General features: G+C 36.6%; 3 protein-coding genes across 3 annotated transcripts in view; 1 reads left to right on the forward strand and 2 right to left on the reverse strand.

Annotated features, from left to right (window-relative positions):
* Positions 1-2,022: 2,022 nt before the first annotated feature.
* LOC113228650 (fidgetin-like) lies at positions 2,023-3,009 on the reverse strand. The gene has a single exon (XM_026462006.1). The coding sequence runs from the start codon at positions 3,007-3,009 to the stop codon at positions 2,023-2,025; it is 987 nt and encodes a 328-aa protein (XP_026317791.1).
* Positions 3,010-4,485: 1,476 nt separating this feature from the next.
* LOC113228651 (SUN domain-containing protein 3-like) lies at positions 4,486-16,467 on the forward strand. The gene is made up of 8 exons (XM_026462007.1): positions 4,486-4,594; positions 8,699-8,929; positions 9,229-9,309; positions 10,186-10,276; positions 10,884-10,939; positions 14,553-14,733; positions 15,533-15,650; positions 16,264-16,467. Exons 1-8 carry the CDS (start codon positions 4,486-4,488, stop codon positions 16,465-16,467), a joined length of 1,071 nt encoding a protein of 356 aa, XP_026317792.1.
* A 342-nt stretch (positions 16,468-16,809) lies between these two features.
* The window catches only part of LOC113228417 (40S ribosomal protein SA), a 6,611-nt gene continuing 5,265 nt past the window's right edge, over positions 16,810-18,155 (reverse strand). Inside the window, 3 exon segments of the mRNA XM_026461715.1 lie at positions 16,810-16,956; positions 17,687-17,851; positions 18,139-18,155. The exon segment at positions 18,139-18,155 is cut by the window's right edge and continues 4 nt beyond it. Coding sequence (XP_026317500.1) covers positions 16,849-16,956; positions 17,687-17,851; positions 18,139-18,155 — 290 coding nt within the window. The 3' untranslated portion in view covers positions 16,810-16,848.

Raw genomic sequence — 18,155 nt, forward strand, 5'->3', positions numbered from 1 at the left:
TTTGATTTTATCGGAGCGTGTAGGTATAATTGTGAATTATTCATATTTAAATGTTGACTATCTCGGAACATGTTGGACAGAAATTGAAATTGGGAAGTATTTATATTCCTAACTGCCTCAGTGGCCGAACGGTTACCATGCCGGACTGCCACGCAGAGGTCCCAGGTTCGATTCCCGGGCCGGGCGAAATATTTGTATGATCTACATTTATTTCTCTCGTGAGTTTGAATTTGTGGTTGTCTATGTGTGTGTCCATGGCACCCGCGACACAGGGTTTCCCTAGTGCGAGGCTATGTTGAGTGTGTGCGTTATTATTATTATTATTCCAATACAATTATCAAAAAAATTAAGTTATGTAGATTTCACAAGCCTGCAGGACTAAGCCTGGGCAGTTAAAAAATCCTACGACAAATTTAATTTTCCCTGACATACACAGTAACATTACCTCATAATATTTTAGAAAACTCATAGCAGCAGTATTTTAGTAGAAGTAGAGCTCTTTGTGAAAGAGTCCTTCCAGGAATGTACTGCCACCTTACCTATTTCTGCAACCAAGCAGTAATGTGAGCATTATTGCGTTTCGGTTTTGAATAGTAAGGATTCTGGTGAAATCACATGCACTTAAAACTTGGTTCGTCAACTTATGTCTCAGAATGACGGGCGCAGTGGCAAAGCCTCTCAGATTTTTGCGATTTAAAGATCTGAGTGGTACTGCAACTGCTATGGATAGGCGTCTCGCTTGGCGCATGAGTTGTTCGTTCTGTCACTTGGTATCATAAGAAAATATATACAGCACGAATTATGCTGACACGTCGTGATACATCTATGTTTTTGTTACAGAGTTACAAATTTCGAGGAAATCTACGCCAAGAATTAATAAATTCTTATAAGGGAAAATTCTAAGTAATATTTCAAGTCAAAGCTTCTAATGAATTATGAGTTATTCATGAACACGACACTGGGTTAAGCGATTCAATTAAAACGTCAATGAATATTACTTACATGAATATTAATTAAGCTATTTGTAAATATAAATGTACTTGCACTTTGATTGTGAAATGTTCTTCTAACCCTTCAACCCGAGTCAAATACTCTATAGTATATTACTATTATTATTATTATTATTATATAACAAGTGACGAGACAAGTAAGTCGTGCGCCTGGTTGTAAGCGACACGTCAATCCACAGCAGGTGCAGCGCCACTCAGAGCTTTAAATAGCAAATGTAAGGGGCACTGCCACTGCGCCTGTCACCCTGAGACGTAAGTTGACAAGACCCATGTGCCTGTAATTTCACCAGCACCCCATTAAACCGGAACGGAATAATTCTCGCATTACTGCTTGGTGGCAGAAATGAGTACTTCCCTGGACAAACTCTTTTTCAAGGAGCTCTACTGCTACTAAACACTGTAGTAAATACAAGACTAAATAATATAGTTATAAGATGTGTCATGTTACAAACTTACTAGTTTACATGGACTTTTAGTTTTCTGAAAATATGTATATGTATACCTATACATACTCCCTACACTCCCAGTCCTTTATTCTCCTTTACGCGATTAAGGTAATAGGACGTGGCGACGCACTACGCTTAACGAATAAAGACACCTGTTTCCTAATCTTATTACATACTCACTCTTTATGCACTCATCTTGTTCAGTTTGATGGCATATTTCGCAAAGATCTTTATCCAAAACAAACTACTGCAACAATAGCATTTGAAACTAGTTAAACCTTTTCAAGTATTTTCTCATTACCATTTAAGAACTTCCTTTTTATTTTCTGTTATATGAAACTAAGCTACTAAAGAGACTAGATTTTTTGTTGCTATTTGAAGATATTTCTGATAACTGATTATTTATGGAAAAATCATACAATACGACGTTTAATACAAAATTTTATTAAGAATTTATTGAAAATTGTTCAGTCACTCTTACAAAATAATACTCTTATAACTAATAATATATTGGATTTACAAATAAATTCAGTACCAAAGATAAATACACTGGTTTACTAAGAATATTAATACTGTTGTGGTTTTGGGTAGGGATACACGTAAGGAGCAGGATGTTCTTGTGCCGGACACTCCTCCCAGAGCCACCATATCGTTATGAGAACTTCCAGGTTTATCAACAGCAGCGATATTACCGGTATTGCCAATTTACTAATCAGAGATTTAATACCACCTTTCGCTACCAAGAGCGGTTTGACTATTCCATTAATGACGATATCTTTAAACCCTTTCAGTTCCAAGTCGTCGGGCGCTGATCCTGTAAGAAGCGTAAGCACTAAACCGATTAAGCCACTCACTTTGCTGGCTATTTTAGTTTTCACTGGTTTCAAAATATCGAGCTCTGGTTTTAACACTTTCGTGTGATGAACAGTTGTAGGTGGTACATAGGCAGCTGGTGGTTGATACGATGGTGGTGGACTATTATAACCTGGAGAAGGTAGTCCGTAGCCAGATGGTGGACCATAACCAGAAGTTGGTGAGTTATAGTTTGAAATTGGTGGGCCATAATTGGACGGTCTCGGATAATACGAATTCCCAAACGGTCCAGGTGGTCGATACGATGATAACGGATACGGTGATGAAGGATACTCATAGTCCCTGCTAGCAGCTCGGGACTCATGGCCTTCTTCGTTGTGATCCGCAACACCATTCAAAGCTTCCATGAACTCACTGATAGTGAAGTTGTGGTGTCTGGTCGCTGGTTCTTTTTCCACGGGTTCAGCTTCTGTCGTTGGAGTCTGTTGCTCTATTAGGGCAGGATTGGTGTGAAAAATCTGCTGCCTGTGCTGCGGCATCGGCGTCAAGTCTTGGTTCATTGGCTGAAACGGCGTACTAGCACTAGAAAACTGTTGATTCATCAACGGGAATATTGATCTAGCGTTTGCGTCTAATGATCGCACTTCTAACGGCGGCAGGAACATCACTGGATCCCCGGGCGCACATGTCATATGCGAACACGTTAACAAGAGCACTAATGGTGTTACACGTAAATCCATCATGACTAAGTACTGATCAAAAGAAATGTATGCTTATTTATAAGCTTATCGAAACATCAAATTGCATGCTGGCGTTTTACATATTTCTGTAACAAGGTTGTAGTGGCCTACATACGCGCGAGCAAACGTAAACAACTTGTCAACTTATATTCACTCCGGAAGTACACTCTACTGACATACATTTTGCTACTTTGTCGCCAGCCAAAATTGTTAATAGAAGTTTGGCAAAGGAGCTGTCTTCCTCGACGTCGTCAATTAATGAAAAAGTTGCGGCTGCTCCTAAATTGCTGCTCCATCCGATCCGTGTTGCTCTCTGCATCACACACGCTATTCTATCTGAACAATCTGTTATCGATCTTGATTTATGATGTTTGTTCGATTTTTTCTTAAAATATTTAACCATTTTCGATATCATAGGCCACAGTAGAAGCGCTTTCAATCCCATTTTGGCAAATAACATGACCGTTAGAGGGAACAGCAACAGTTTTCCTCCTAATAACTTCAGGAACACTATTAGTGCAGTGGACATCATAATTTTAGCCGCACTTCCTAAGATGTTTGCAAATGAACCGAGTGTATCACTTTTGGGACACGAGTTATAAGGCTCAGAGTACGTTTTTCGTACGTCTGGGTAGTAATTTGAGGCACCCGTGAACAGGTCCATGAAGGGGAAAGAAGGTGAGGGCAACGGGGGTATTGTGCTCAGAGCTTGCTCCTGAGCACCAGCCTGAGACGCGACAAAAAATACAACGAAAGTGGCGAACATGGCAAACGAACTGTTCCGCTTCAAATATTTCATTTCATTTAATACCTCTGCCATGAAATTCTAATTTCAAAAAGTCAATGCGGGAACAAAATAATTTTCACAGCTTAATTTAGAGTAACGGTACCGCGGTCATTGAGAGCATTGATTTGGAGCAGGAGCACAAAGAAAGTGTGTTTAATTCAAATATTTCGCATTGATTTGATTGTTTCTGTGACAAGAAAGTATTAATTACTTAAGCACAAACAAGTACTTAACTATTTACATACCTACATAGGTATATTTATTAAAAATTTCAGAAACCACAAAAAAAGTCAGACCACAGATAGGACACCTAATTAAGAAAACGACTAGTAAATCTTTCTGTAAAAAATTTTTTTTAAAAAGCCATTAGAACTAGCGATTAAAAATATTCTTCTACTTTTTTATGTAATTTAAACATATATTAATAACGAGACTAATTTGAAAAACAACTTTCATAAGAATTTAGTTCATCAACACTACTACATCAATTTAGAGATTAGACTGAACACCTAAAAGTCTTTGCCGTGACCTACACGACGAGGATAAAATAAGAGGAGGAGGGAAAATTAAACACGCGTTGACATCAATTTGTGCCGAAAAAAATTCTATAATTCAAGTTGGTTTTTCTCATGGTGTATGATTTGTCCATACTGTTATTTTCAACGTGAAGTAACTTATTTATCGTAAACATGGTAATGTTAACTAGAAGTTCGTACAGAAGAGCTTGCGAGAGTTGTGATGTTAGCGATTTATCTAAACCGCAGAAAAATATTGTTGCACCACCTTGGTGCTCTATGGGTAAGCAACATATCTCTGAAGTAACGCTATTTTTAAAAATTATTATTTATTTATTGAGCATTAGCTGTAGAGCCAACAGCATAAAAAAAATTAATAATAAATATTATGTTACGTTTTGAGTATATTATACATATACTAAAAATAACAAATAAAAACTTGACGACTAAAACCTGCCATTATTTTTATTTCATTTGCCACATTTCTAAAAATTCTATTGTATTTATTTAATCAGCATTGGCTTGCTATAGAACAATAAGGCAAAAAATAAAAAAGAAACTCAAAACGTATTACATTTACTTAAAGTAAAAATTAATTCCTTATTACTAATTAAAGTTACATTTTTGTTTTTTTTCATCAAAATTTCTAACTGTAAAAGGTGTAAATAACTGTAAAACATATATATATATATATATATATATTAAAAGTAATAATTATAACAAACTAGTGGAGTAATTTCACAAAAAATAATTGAATATCAATTCAATAAAAATTTAATTAATACAGTGAATAGCGACATCTCTCGCCAGGACTGGTAGCTGTAAAGGTACTAACTGGGTGATAAATCTGTCAAAGATTTCTCATAGATGGCGCTACGACTAAAAAGTCGTTGAAAAAAAAACCAAGTACAAAGACACGACGCAAGCACATAGAAAAATTCGTGAGGTCCGTTGGTTCGTTCCGTGGCTTAGTTGGTATAGCGTCTGGCACGGTACGCAAGAAGACGTCGGTTCGAATCCGACCGGATCGAAGGAATTTTTTCTGAGTGTTTTTTTCTGAGTGTTCGATCTTTGTATTAATAATTATAACAAACTAGTGGAGTAATTTCACAAAAAATAATTGAATATCATATTCAATAAAAATTTAAGTAAAAAAAAGTACTCATAGTCTCAAGAAAAAATAAGCTCTAAGATTTGTTTTAATTTAATTTTGTTTGTGCAATCTCTGAGTTACTTTATTGTAATTTAGGTGCGTTAGTAAACTATTTGGTATATAAAACAACAAATACTGCTTGAATTAAAAAATCACATCGGCGACAGGGTCAAAAGTTACGAAAACTGTAAGAAATATAACCTATCTGTTATATATAAAAATATCTGGCAACGCTGGTCCTCCATTAGAAGTAAATAAAGTAGTCCTTATGAAGAAAAAAATCTTTTCCTTTCTTGTTGATAGAAACGGATGAGTTGCACCGCTTTCTAAATTTAACTGGTGCTCTGTTGATCGTTAATGTATTTTCTGTCAAATTTAATATCTTATTTTCTTCCTTAAACGTATATAATACATTTACCTTTAATATTATTATAGTATCATCACATGATAAAATATCTAAAATGAAGCGCCACTGTACCTCATAGACCAGGCGAAGAATTACAAGCTGCAAACTTTGACAAATAACTTTGGTATAAACTGATCCCGGAATCTGCAATTAATAACAAGATTATTATTAACTTATTACAGTTTTGGGAACGACTGGCACGTCGTTGGTATTTTCAAAACATAATCCTATGGTGTCGTGAATATGGTTAGCTATGAACACTATGTTAATTACGTGATTTACCTACAAGGACAAAGTGAATTTTACCCCAACCCAAGAAATATTGCTTTTAGCAGACACTTAAATTCATTGTTAAATTTAATTAAACATTTATAATTATAAATGTTTCATAATTTGCATCAGTAATTTGACCGAATAAATAGCACGTAAAAATATCCTTTCTGGTTTATTTATTTACTCTGATGAAGCATATTAACGTCCGCGCAGTCAGCAGTTGGTCTGGCGACCTACAATTAGTTTGTTTGGCATCGCATTCAATAAACAACCTAGGATTTATTCATAGTGCTGTACGTCTGTGTGCTATGGTCACATGCAGGCAGTATTATTCATTATAAGTAGGGTTGTAACTAATAAATAATAATACAGTCTCTAGTTATCATTACCACTCCATTATTATATAACTGCCTCCGAAGTCGAACGGTTACCATACTGGTCTGCCACGCAGAAGTCCAGGATTCAATTCCCGGGTCGAGTAAAATATTTGTATGACCTACGTTTATTTCTTTCATGAGTTTGGTTGTAATTTGTGGTATTCTATGTGTGTGTTCATGGCACCCGCAACACAGGGTTCTCTATACGCTCTCTTCTTGTTTACGAGTTTGGTCCGTTCAAACTAGGCCTACACACTGCCAAACGAAGATTCAGGAACGTTGATATTGTTTTAATAGCTGTAGAGGAGGAGCCTTGAGAAAGAGTTCGTCTAGGGAAGTACTGCCACCTATTTATGCTCCTATTTCATATCATGAGTAAACCTAAGAAATTATAATTAATAATTTATATTATACTAGATTCTGTTTCAAAGAGAGTATTTACATAAGTGAGTGTGTGTGCAAAGTTGCAGTACCACTCAGAGCTTTAAATCACAAAGATCTGAGGAGTACCGACACTGCACCCTGAGACACAAGTTGACAAGTCCTACGTGCTTGTAATTTCGCCAGCACCCATACCCTTCGAAACCGAAACGCTCACATTACTGCTTGGCGGTAGAAATAGCTAAGGTGGTAGTACTTCCCTGAACGAACTTTTTCACAGAGACCTCTGCTAAAATCAGTAGGTTCATTGCATTGCTCAGTTGGAAGAGCGTCAACCACGGTGTGAAAGCGCTACTTCGAGTCCGAATGGACTGTATCAAATTAATTTTTCTTTGTGTTCTATCTTTGTTATTAATTATAACAAACTAGTGTAGTACATTACTACAAAAAATAATTGAATATAAAAATAAAAAACATCGTGGTTATTCAATAAACTTATGTAATATTACTATCACCAGGTTTAGTGAAGTGTAAAATTTATTTAAATACAAGTTAGAAGTCCGTCTAGAGACACATCGGGCAGGAAAGCTATTCCTATAAGCGGCTCCAATCAGGTTTATCAAATCAGAAATTATATTATTAGATTTATGCGCTACCCTGTCCCTAATTCGCGCGACCCAAAAACCGAAGCTTGCATAATGCAATTGGAGCATGCTACCACCTGTCACGCCGTGAATAATGACCCTTTTGCACAAATATCAAATGAACTATGTTAACTGAAATATATTTTAAATAGCGTAGCTATCTCATTAGTCAATTGCTAGCGCAATTAGAATTTAAACCGTCCACGCATACTCCTTAACTCGTATTAGTCTAGACGCGTAGCAAACTAGGCTCTCTCATTATAAGAAACTTTTTTTTAATGATTATCAATTGTCAGAACTTCAAATCGCAAAGTTCTTTAAGGTGCGACTGAATAGGCATGTTCCATCGTAGATCCTATCTTTGCTCCAGAGCAAAGTAGTGGTCAAGAGCAACTCCGTTTAATTTAAAAAAAAAAAGAAAAATGTCATGGTCACTGCCACTGCACCCGCCACCCTGAAACAAAGTTTACAATTCCCTTTTGACAGTAGTTCCACTAATACCCTTCAAAATCGGAACGCAATAAGCTCATTACTGCTTGGTGACAGAAATAGGCGGCAGTGCTTCCTTAGACGTACTCTTTTCACGAGGAGTTCTACTGCTAGAACGTTATAAATACATATATGAGCAAATACAGTAGTAGCTATATTTATTATATTTAATTTATAAACCCCCACTGGATCAATTGACAAAAAGTAACAAACAACAGTAAATAAGTCAGTCCAATGAGGTCAAGTATAAATTTCATGATTTTGTACTTTGCAAGGGAATCAATCAAATATACAAAAAAATATTTTTTAAAGACACTTTCTTCACACAGACTTTATTTTTGTGGGTGCGACAGGCAGTCTACGCGAAATGTTAACTTTCGAAGTGCAAAGCTTTACAAGCCTATAACTGCGTGTAAAATAGTGCCCTATTACGTGGTACACCCACGTTGCGTGAGCACCGCAAAATGTAGAACATTCACGCACAGTGAACGTGCTAGAATAGAATTAGATACAATCTATAATAGTTATCTGATTAGGCTATGTAATACAAATTATAATTTAACCAAGTTAATTAGTAATTACTCACCATGCTACATGCTACCACTTATTTAAACAAGCAATATGTAAATAACACGAGTCACAGATTCACTTGGTATTTTCCCAGCTAAAGTTTACGAAAAGAAGAAATCCAGAAAAGTTGCGACGCCGACGTGGGAAACACGATCCTCGTATCCTTTACGCGAAAACATCTGGGAATATCTGTACGAAGATAAGACAAAGTTCTACAAAAGAAAGAATGGCAGGGTGTGTTGTAAACAAACACCGGCCAAGAACAAAAGACGGGGAAAAATTGTGATTTGCCTCCCTCTGTTGTTTAGCGCTGTTGGAGTGATAAGTTAGTATTTTAAAATGAAACATTTGTCTTGTTTGAAACAATGCGACATACAAACTGACATTTTATCAGTTTTCTGCTTTAAGTACCTACAAAACGCCATAGGAGAATTTAATGCAATGGTGGATTAATACCTTTTTCGTCTACCAAGTAATGATAAGAGTACGTAGTAAAGTTATATAATACACTTACCTATTTGTAAAGACATACATTCTAAGAGAAAGACGTTATATAATAATTTAAAAATATACTTGTAATGTCTAGGTATTCAAAATGTACTTTTCCAGTTTATATTATTCCAGTGTATCTTTGGATATTTAATAAAATTCCCGAAACAAGTTTAATGGCGAAGACAATTCCACGAAATACTTTAATATCACTTCGTAAGTATAAATATAAGGGTGTAGCAATTACATATTATACACATAAATAGGCTTCGATTCCCGATAGAATCAATTTGCCATCCGCACTTTTCTAAATTGGTTTTAGTCTGGGTGTTCTGAGTACACCGCAGTTTATTTCGTATTCAAATGATTTCTCTAGTTCGAAACCAAGTAATTGATATGGTTGTTTAGTAAATTATTATTATTGAAATGGAAATCCGCACTCTCGGCCTACCCCAGTGGCAAAAAGGCATGATGATGTATATCTAAGTGTCTATGTGATGACAAATTCTTATCAAACATCATCATCAACCCATTTATATCTCCCACTGATGGGCGCGGGTCTCCTCTCAGGCAACGGTTTAGGCCATAGTCCGCCACTCTGACCCAACACGGGTTCGGGACTTCACACGTTTTAGGGTTGTGAACCTTCTTCTACGTGCGTGTATCATCACGATGTTTTCCTTCACCGAAAAACTCATCACAAATTAAATTTATACGCACATAAATTCCGATAAACTCAGAGGTGCGAGCCCAGATTCGAACCCACGGCCTTTGCTTGAGAAGCGATAATAATATTAAATATATGTGTAAATCAAATTAAATACTAAGACCTTAAGCATGTATGTGTGTATATACGAGTATGATGTAATAAGTGTATAAAAAATATTCTTATAAGTTCTTAATAACCACGAAATGAGATTACGGTATGACCTACATACATCATCCTATTCTGAATCAGCTCAAAGGAAGCTGACCATAAATCAATACTAATAGGCCGTGGGGTAGTATAAAATGTGACGAAGCTAAGATTTATAATAGCGTTATTAAATATGCCTAAGTCATATTCGTATCTAAATTCTGAATTTGTTTCAGTGGATTTAGAACAAACGGCAGTTGATGAAGAATGTTGTTCTAGAATAAAACATTTAGCGGAGGCATTGTTACGAGCCGAACAAGCACTTCGGTACTATTGCTTAAGTATAATCAGAAGGAAAATCGTATTACATCTTACACATTCAATTTTATTTATACGTTTAGAATGATCAAAATATCAGCGCATTTTATCAAAATTCAACATTATGTTACCGTATACAAAGCACACTCTGTTATGTAACTTAACGTCACCTAAACCATTTGCAATACATCAATACATGTATAAAAACTACACATATTGTTAACTTTCATTGCTGTAGGTAAAAATCATTGGCATCGTTCAGGTTTGTGAAACGTATAGACATTTTGAGCTCTATGTACTTTCAAATAAAATTTACCACTTCGACTGTTTCGTTTCACAGTTTGGATAAAGTTGACGCTAACTGTACCTTCATGTTTATGTAGCCATTCTACTGGATTCTAAGTAAAAACCACAAAAGTTTACTTGAGGCGTCGTCGCTCGGATGCGCTTCCGGGAATTGCGAGACTTCGTGATAGTGAAACATTGCTATCAGTTGATCACTGAGTGATAGCTCAACGTGGTCGTCATTCCTCGCATTTTTGGCAGTTCCCTATAATTAATCCGAGCATAATCTCAAGTAACTTCTGCACGTAATATATGAAATTATTAATTTTAGGAGCGCGCTTCGTCTCCGGCGAACAATTATGATTACGTCAGAAACCGCCAAAACAGGTAAATCCATTCCAACCCATAAGTAGCTAATTTTGTATTTATTATGAACGTAGCCCCCAACAAAAAAGTAACAGTAGAGCTCCTTGTGAAGTACTGCCACCTTGCCTATTTCTGCCGCCAAGCAGTAATATGAGTATTCCGTAACGGTTTGGAAAGTTAAGGGTGCTGGTGAAATTACAGGCATGTGTATGTCTCAGAGTGACGGGCGCAGTAGCAGTGCCCCGAAGATTTTTGCGTTTTAAAGCTCTGAGTGGCACTGCAACTGTTATGAATAGGCGTGTCGCTTACCACCAGGCGCACGAATTGTTCGTCCCGTCACTTGATATTATTAAAAATAGAAAATCACACTGTTGAGAAAAAGATTCATATTTTCATACATTTGCCACACTCGAGGCCACTAGAGTCTGGTTGACGACACTGCCGAGAAAAACATTAAACTAGAGCATTGTTCAGGGGCAGGCAAGTGGCAGATACGCTTGTCATAGCGTGAGAGAAAGGCTAGATCGTGATAACCGCGTCGACGGTGCTGACCGGATGAGTGATTGCAATGAGTGGTTTTCCTGCAGTTCATTTTAAGCTAACATATAGGAAGAAACTGTCAAAGGGCTTGAATAAATGATCTTTATTCATAATCGTGTCATAATGGTCACATTAAAAATGAATAAATTGTTGTAAAGTAGGCACTCCCGATATCACACATAGTCGCATTTTAATAAAATAATGCAAGCTATTTGACTAAATTTGCATTTTTTTAATATATAACAAGTGACGGGACGAACAAGTCGTACGCCTGATGATAAGCTACACGCCTGTCCATAACAGTTGTAGTGCCACTCAGAGCTTTAAATCGCAAAGATCTGAGGGATGCTACCACTGCGCCAGTCACTCTGAAACATAAGTTGACAAGTCCCATGTGCCTGTAACTTCACCAGCAAGCACCCTTATCCTCCTTAACGGAACACAGTAATGCTGACATTACTGTTTAACGACGGAAATAAAATTACCTGTTGTAAGGTGGCAGTACTTCCCCAGACGAACTCTTTCACGAAGAGCTCTACAGCTATTAAATAGCTATATCATAAACTCTTCCATAGAAATATAATCATATTTTTTTAATACTGCTCCGTGGCCGAACGGTTACCATGCTAGTCTGCCACGCAGAGGTCCCGGGTTCGATTCCTGGGCTGGGAGAAATATTTGTATGGCCTACATTTATTTATCCCATGAATTTGGGTGTAATTTGTAGTTGTCAAAGTGCACTCGCAATACAGGGTTTCCCTAGTACGGGGCTGAGTGACTCAAAATATTAAAAACCGACCTTAAAATCTTATCTTATCTGTACACTGTTGAGGAATTCTTCTCATATGTCTACCATTTACATCATCAGACCAGCTCTAGGTCACCATAACATATTATTTTCATTAGAATTACATCTAGAAGCCAAGTTTTATTGAAATCGGTTAAACGACTGTGGGTGAAATTGAATGAACCGGATTCATCCCCTAATTTACCATTTTCAAAGGTAGAAATATTTAATTATTAATACAAAGATCGAACACTCAGAAAAAATTCCTTCGATCCGGTCGGATTCGAACCGACGTCTTCTTGCATACCGTGCCAGACGCTATACCAACTAAGCCACGGAACGAACCAACGGACCTCACGAATTTTTCTATGTGCTTGCGTCGTGTCTTTGTAGTTGGTCTTTCAACGACTTTTTAGTCGTAGCGCCATCTATGAGAAATCTATGACAGATTTATCACCCAGTTAGTACCTTTACAGCTACCAGTCCTGGCGAGAGATGTCGCTATTCACTGTATTAATTAAATTTTTATTGAATTGATATTCAATTATTTTTTGTGAAATTACTCCACTAGTTTGTTATAATTATTAATACAAAGATCGAAAACTCGGAAATATTTACTTCAAATTTGAATGACACCACTACTGAGGTACATCTTTTCTACAAAAAAAGAATATCAAATCTGTTCACAAATGTCGGAGTAATCGCGTAATATACACACAAAAAAACAGTCGATTTGAAAAACCTCCTCCTTTTTTAAAGTCGGTGAAAAATATTACGTGCGGCGTTCAGGGATTGCGCGTATTCACGTTTGTGCTGGATGTATCCAACACAAGACACACGTTTGCGCACAATGTTCTCCGCTGTGCTAATGGATATTTTGTTTACTTTTTCAACTGACATTTTAAGTCACAAATTATGAATTAATAATAATTTCAGTACAGAGTAGGTACTAAAAGAACCGACCTCCAAAGTTCGTGGAATACGTCTATTTGCAAAGTTTTATTGAAAGCGGTTACCGGAGAGGGTGCGAAAAAAAAGTAATAGGTACTACATTGAACTTTTATATTTTAATTTTTCAAATCAACATAAATGTTCTCATTTCAAGGCTAAAAATAAAACCATAATACCGTATAATATAGAATGATTATTTTTCAAAAAAGGAACCGACTTCAAACTTTGCAACTCAAATTAAAAAGTAAACAATCGGTTACCGGAACGTGCTCGAAACCGGATCCATCCCCTAGTTTGCCACCCTTAGAGGTGGAATATTTTCTTCAAATTTAAATTGGACCACTACTACTCTTTCCAACAAAAAAGAATTGTCACAATCGGTTCACAAATTCCGGAGTTATCGCGAAACATACGTACAAAAAAAATACAGTAGAATTGAGAACCTCCTCCTTTTTTTAAAGTCGGTTAAAAAGAGGAACTTTGGTTATATGATTTTTACAACGATCGGCACGCTGCTGCTGTTTAAAACGTTTTGTTGGACTTTTAATGTTACCATTTAAACCCGTTTTTTAATTTATACTAAAAATCCTTATAAACAAATTAAAGGATCTAATCAAAGTGCAAAATAATCGTTAACGATGATAGGTTAACCTATATGCCGTAATAAGTTAAGAACCTAAGCAACATATACTACAGATACCTGGTCAAGAGACGGTAGTGCTCCTGCGGAAATACTCTAAATCAGCAGAAGACGATTACCTATTTCTGCCGCCAAGCAGTAATGTCAGCATTACTGAGTTCCGGTTATGAAGAGTAAAGGTGTTGGTGAAGTTACAGGCACATGAGACTTGTCAACTTCTCAGCGTGACGGGCGCAGTGGCAGTACCCCTCAGATCTTTGTGACTTAAAGCGCTGAGTAGCACTGCAACTGTTATGAACAGGCGTGTCGCTTACCATCAGGCGCACGACCTGTTCGTCCCGTCACTTGATACTATAAAAGAAAAAGATGTGCAAATCAAATCATTTCCTCAGACTCACCTTTACAAAGTATAAATAACAATCTGCGACGTCTACCGTCTACCTAAATATATAACATCAAGCAGACAAAGCCCTAAGTAGGGGTAGGGATAATCAAGTGATTATCCCGCGAAATATCCACTGTTTCCAACTGTAGAAAGGCATATCATGAATTTTCAATCGCTGTTTTCGGTATTATATTTCTTTGTTTCATGACCTATACGGTTTTCATACCGAGCTCGGGTGTAAATTACGCTTATTGAATACGAATGATAAACTTTGTATAATTAGATTCGTGGGAAGCATCCGCCTTGGTATAAAACTTTCTTCATATTCTAGTCTCGCAAAATACAGACAGAAGCTACATCCATGGGGTTAGCGCGACAAAAGGCCTTGATACTGAAGAGTTTGGAGGTCGTGTAGCCCTGTGGGGCGTAGTGCCACTGTGGCGCGTCGCGCCGCCGCCAGATGTAATACTCGCATTAAGGAAACCAATGCCTGCCGATTGTTGGCCTTTCAGGTAAAAGTCTTACTTATTCAATTGAATAATTATTATAGTTTCCACTTAATTTTATCTATAAGTGTATGTAGTCATCAAATATCCCTATTTATACCTACTTAGAAATTCAAGACCATCTAATTACGAAGTAATAAATACTAGAGTTCACGAGTTTTTGCAATTCTTACACATAGGAAATGAAACATTGTTTTTCGGGATCGCGTATATTTGTCTTTTCCAACGAACCAACGTTTCGGGCCCTTTACAAGTCCCACGGTCACGAGACTGAATGGGTCTGTCTGAAAATTGTTTCATTTCCTATAATAAAAACTATTTAAAATAATTACGTCAGGAATATCAGTCTCTCTCTACACCTATAAAAAAGTTTCTGTCAAACTAAAAAAAAAATAGAACCCTATAAGGTCCATTTGTTTAGGTACTTAACTAAATGTAAACAGTCTTGAGATGTATATTTAATGAAATATACATTTAAAAAATGATTTTTACTTACCTTCAAATACAAAATATAAATACTTAGCTTCGTATGAAATTGCATGCCTATTTTTATACCTTTTGATTTGTAAAGTATGTTTCAATAAAAAGATGTACCAAGATTGTTTACATTTAGTTAAGTGTCTCTAAACAAATGCACTATAATACTTTTAGGCGCTTATTACTCAAGCGCTGCGTGCTGACAGCACTCCATATAAAACAAACGCACAATGTGGACGCAGTGACTAAGAGTGCTGACAAGTACTGTCCAACGCTACTTTTTCTAGTGATCTTTGACAGGCTACAGTACAGCATTTTTCGTTTATAGCGGTTCGCACGGGGAAGTCGTATTCCATCTGCCACATATACTGCGAATCCAAGCCTTCAGCGTGGAACACGTTCGTCCTGACACCGCTCTCAGTGCACCTAAGCATTTCATACTTTATGTAAGACAAAATTACTTTGAATATTTCTAAATTATGCCCACACTGGCACACTTAGTATGCCAGTAGTAAAATCTCCAAAATAACGCAGTTTTTTCACAGATCGGTTATTTTACTTTGTTATTTCAGGATCTAATTTAAAATTTCGACAGTCATTTTTTTCATTCATTTGTTTTCATTTCCTATTTGGCACGTTTGTCGAAAGGTTTTTTATTTATTAAAATTTTATTTAGTCAGTGATAAACTGTTATAATTATTCAATTTTGCTGCTTCTGCTTTGGCACAAAATCGTTGTGGAAGACTGAACTAAGACGATGTTATTTTAACTGCTACTTTGTCTAATTCTTATTTATAATTTTATAAATAGGAACATTATTAAATACTTTAATTCTCCCCTTTTTGTTCTGCTTAATGTGCAATGGTCTATACGTTTTATCAAGATTATAATACGAATATAAAATAAGACAAGTGCCATGTACTATAATTATGTATTTCTGCTCTTTATGTACTAAAACTAATTAGACAGGTATACCAATGTAATTTCCTATTTCTTTCATAGGTGCATAAAAATCAACGTTATTTCGTTAGTAATTAATTATCTTACTTTTATTTTCAGGGTATCTTACCCAATGAAACATGGGTAACTGCAGTACAAAATGAATACAAACACCACGGTGCCGCAAAGCAGTACTACTATTCTTTATACAAACAAGTCCCTTTAAAAAAACTTATCTTCAGGGTACTATCAAACCAGGGCAATGCGAAATATACCTGCATTTATAGAGTACATTTTTATGAAAATGAATTTGACCAGTTTTAGGTCTTGTGAAATGTCCTACGTGTTAAAATTCAAATCATCATAAATTGCTACAAAATAAACATGATTATTTACTAAATGTGCCTAATTCATTACTAACTTTCACAGTGCATAATAATGTGTTCTTTTGCTTGTCCCTGAAAACACTGACACAGCAATGACATGCATGGCGTAACACCCCATCCACTCTCGCCAACCGCTCTCGTTGTACTGTCTGGGTGTAGCCACACATGGACACACAATACAGTGTGTAGGTATGTCAAGCCGCATACACTACACACTACAATGCCCAATATTTTGTAATAACTAAGATGTCCAGTCACCTCTACAAATGAAACAAAGTAATCGATTTTAGTGTTATATTAACCGAAGCAAACGCGACGTTTACGAGGTAGTCCAGTCCTGGGCGGAGCCTCCCCACGATGGAGTAGCAGTAGCAGGCGCGGCCGGCGCGGGCGCAGCTGCAGCGGCGGTACCCCACTCGTCTTGAACCTGGGAATACAAATTTCATTAATTATACCATATGGGATGAAGGATATAAATAGAAAAATGTAGTGTCTTTTGAAGACGGAGTAAACCAACAAAATTTTAAATAGTCATGTAGTTGTTATCGACAGTTATAACGGTAGATTGTGAAAGAAAGTAAAATTTTGGCAAAAATGTCGGAATTGTAAATGTTACGACGTTCTAATGAGAACTAATTCCGTTATTGCCTTCTTTATTCTTATATTGACGGTTGGCATACCAGTATTGAAGTCAACTTTTATTCATATACATTTTAATAAGGACAGGCGGATTTGAATTATCTATATTAAATTAAAATTAAAAACTTGAGAATATGTCTCCTCTTTGCATATGTAGTGTATGAACTTGACAAAAATTGATAATTCAAATGAACCTGTGTTCAGCAGTTGTGCGAATAACGGGCCGATGAAGATTTAAACGAAACAAGTTCAGCTATTTAATGCTTAAGCGTAACCAACATTCAGTCGTTAGTCGATATTATCGACTGCAATCACTGCTTGCAAGTGGGCAACACTTTTGCGCAATGAACGGTTACTTACTCCTTCAAAAAAGACAGACTATACATTCATCAACTCCCGTGTCGTACAAATACGAATTCGATTAGATTTTATAAATGGTATGATGTCACCTTGGGAGCACACAGGAAGGTCATGTAAATTGAAAGGGCTTTTGTGTAATTTGTCATAAATATAACTACCTGAGCTGCCCAGTCTTCTTGAGCGGCGGGTGCACCGAAAGTGGTGGCAGCGGCAGGCGCGGGTGCGGGCGCTTCTTCGGCCCAGGAAGCCACAGGCTCCACAGTCTCATTCCAGTCTTCGTGGGGAGCAGGTGGGGGCACTTCGGGCTTGGCGGCAACCACAGCCTACATAAAAAAATCATTAAAATAATGTTCATAATAACACCATCCTAGCAAATAACCTAACATCTGGCAACTGGCAATTTGTGTTGATTTTCAATTGAAAACTTCGAACTTCTAGATAAGTCCTTGCAGAAAGAGATGGTAACTTTTATTTGCCTCAGTAGCCTAACCTTTAATCTTTCATTATCACTGACATTGAGCAATAACTAGATAATGTATCTTTGTCCAGAGCAGCACTAATACAGTGCTGTAATTAAGAAAACTAACACATTACAGATTTCTTCACCAACCTGTTCCTTGGCCTGCT

Source organism: Hyposmocoma kahamanoa, unplaced genomic scaffold (assembly GCF_003589595.1).
Source record: "Hyposmocoma kahamanoa isolate Upper Pololo Valley unplaced genomic scaffold, ASM358959v1 232, whole genome shotgun sequence".
Lineage (NCBI taxonomy): Eukaryota > Metazoa > Arthropoda > Insecta > Lepidoptera > Cosmopterigidae > Hyposmocoma > Hyposmocoma kahamanoa.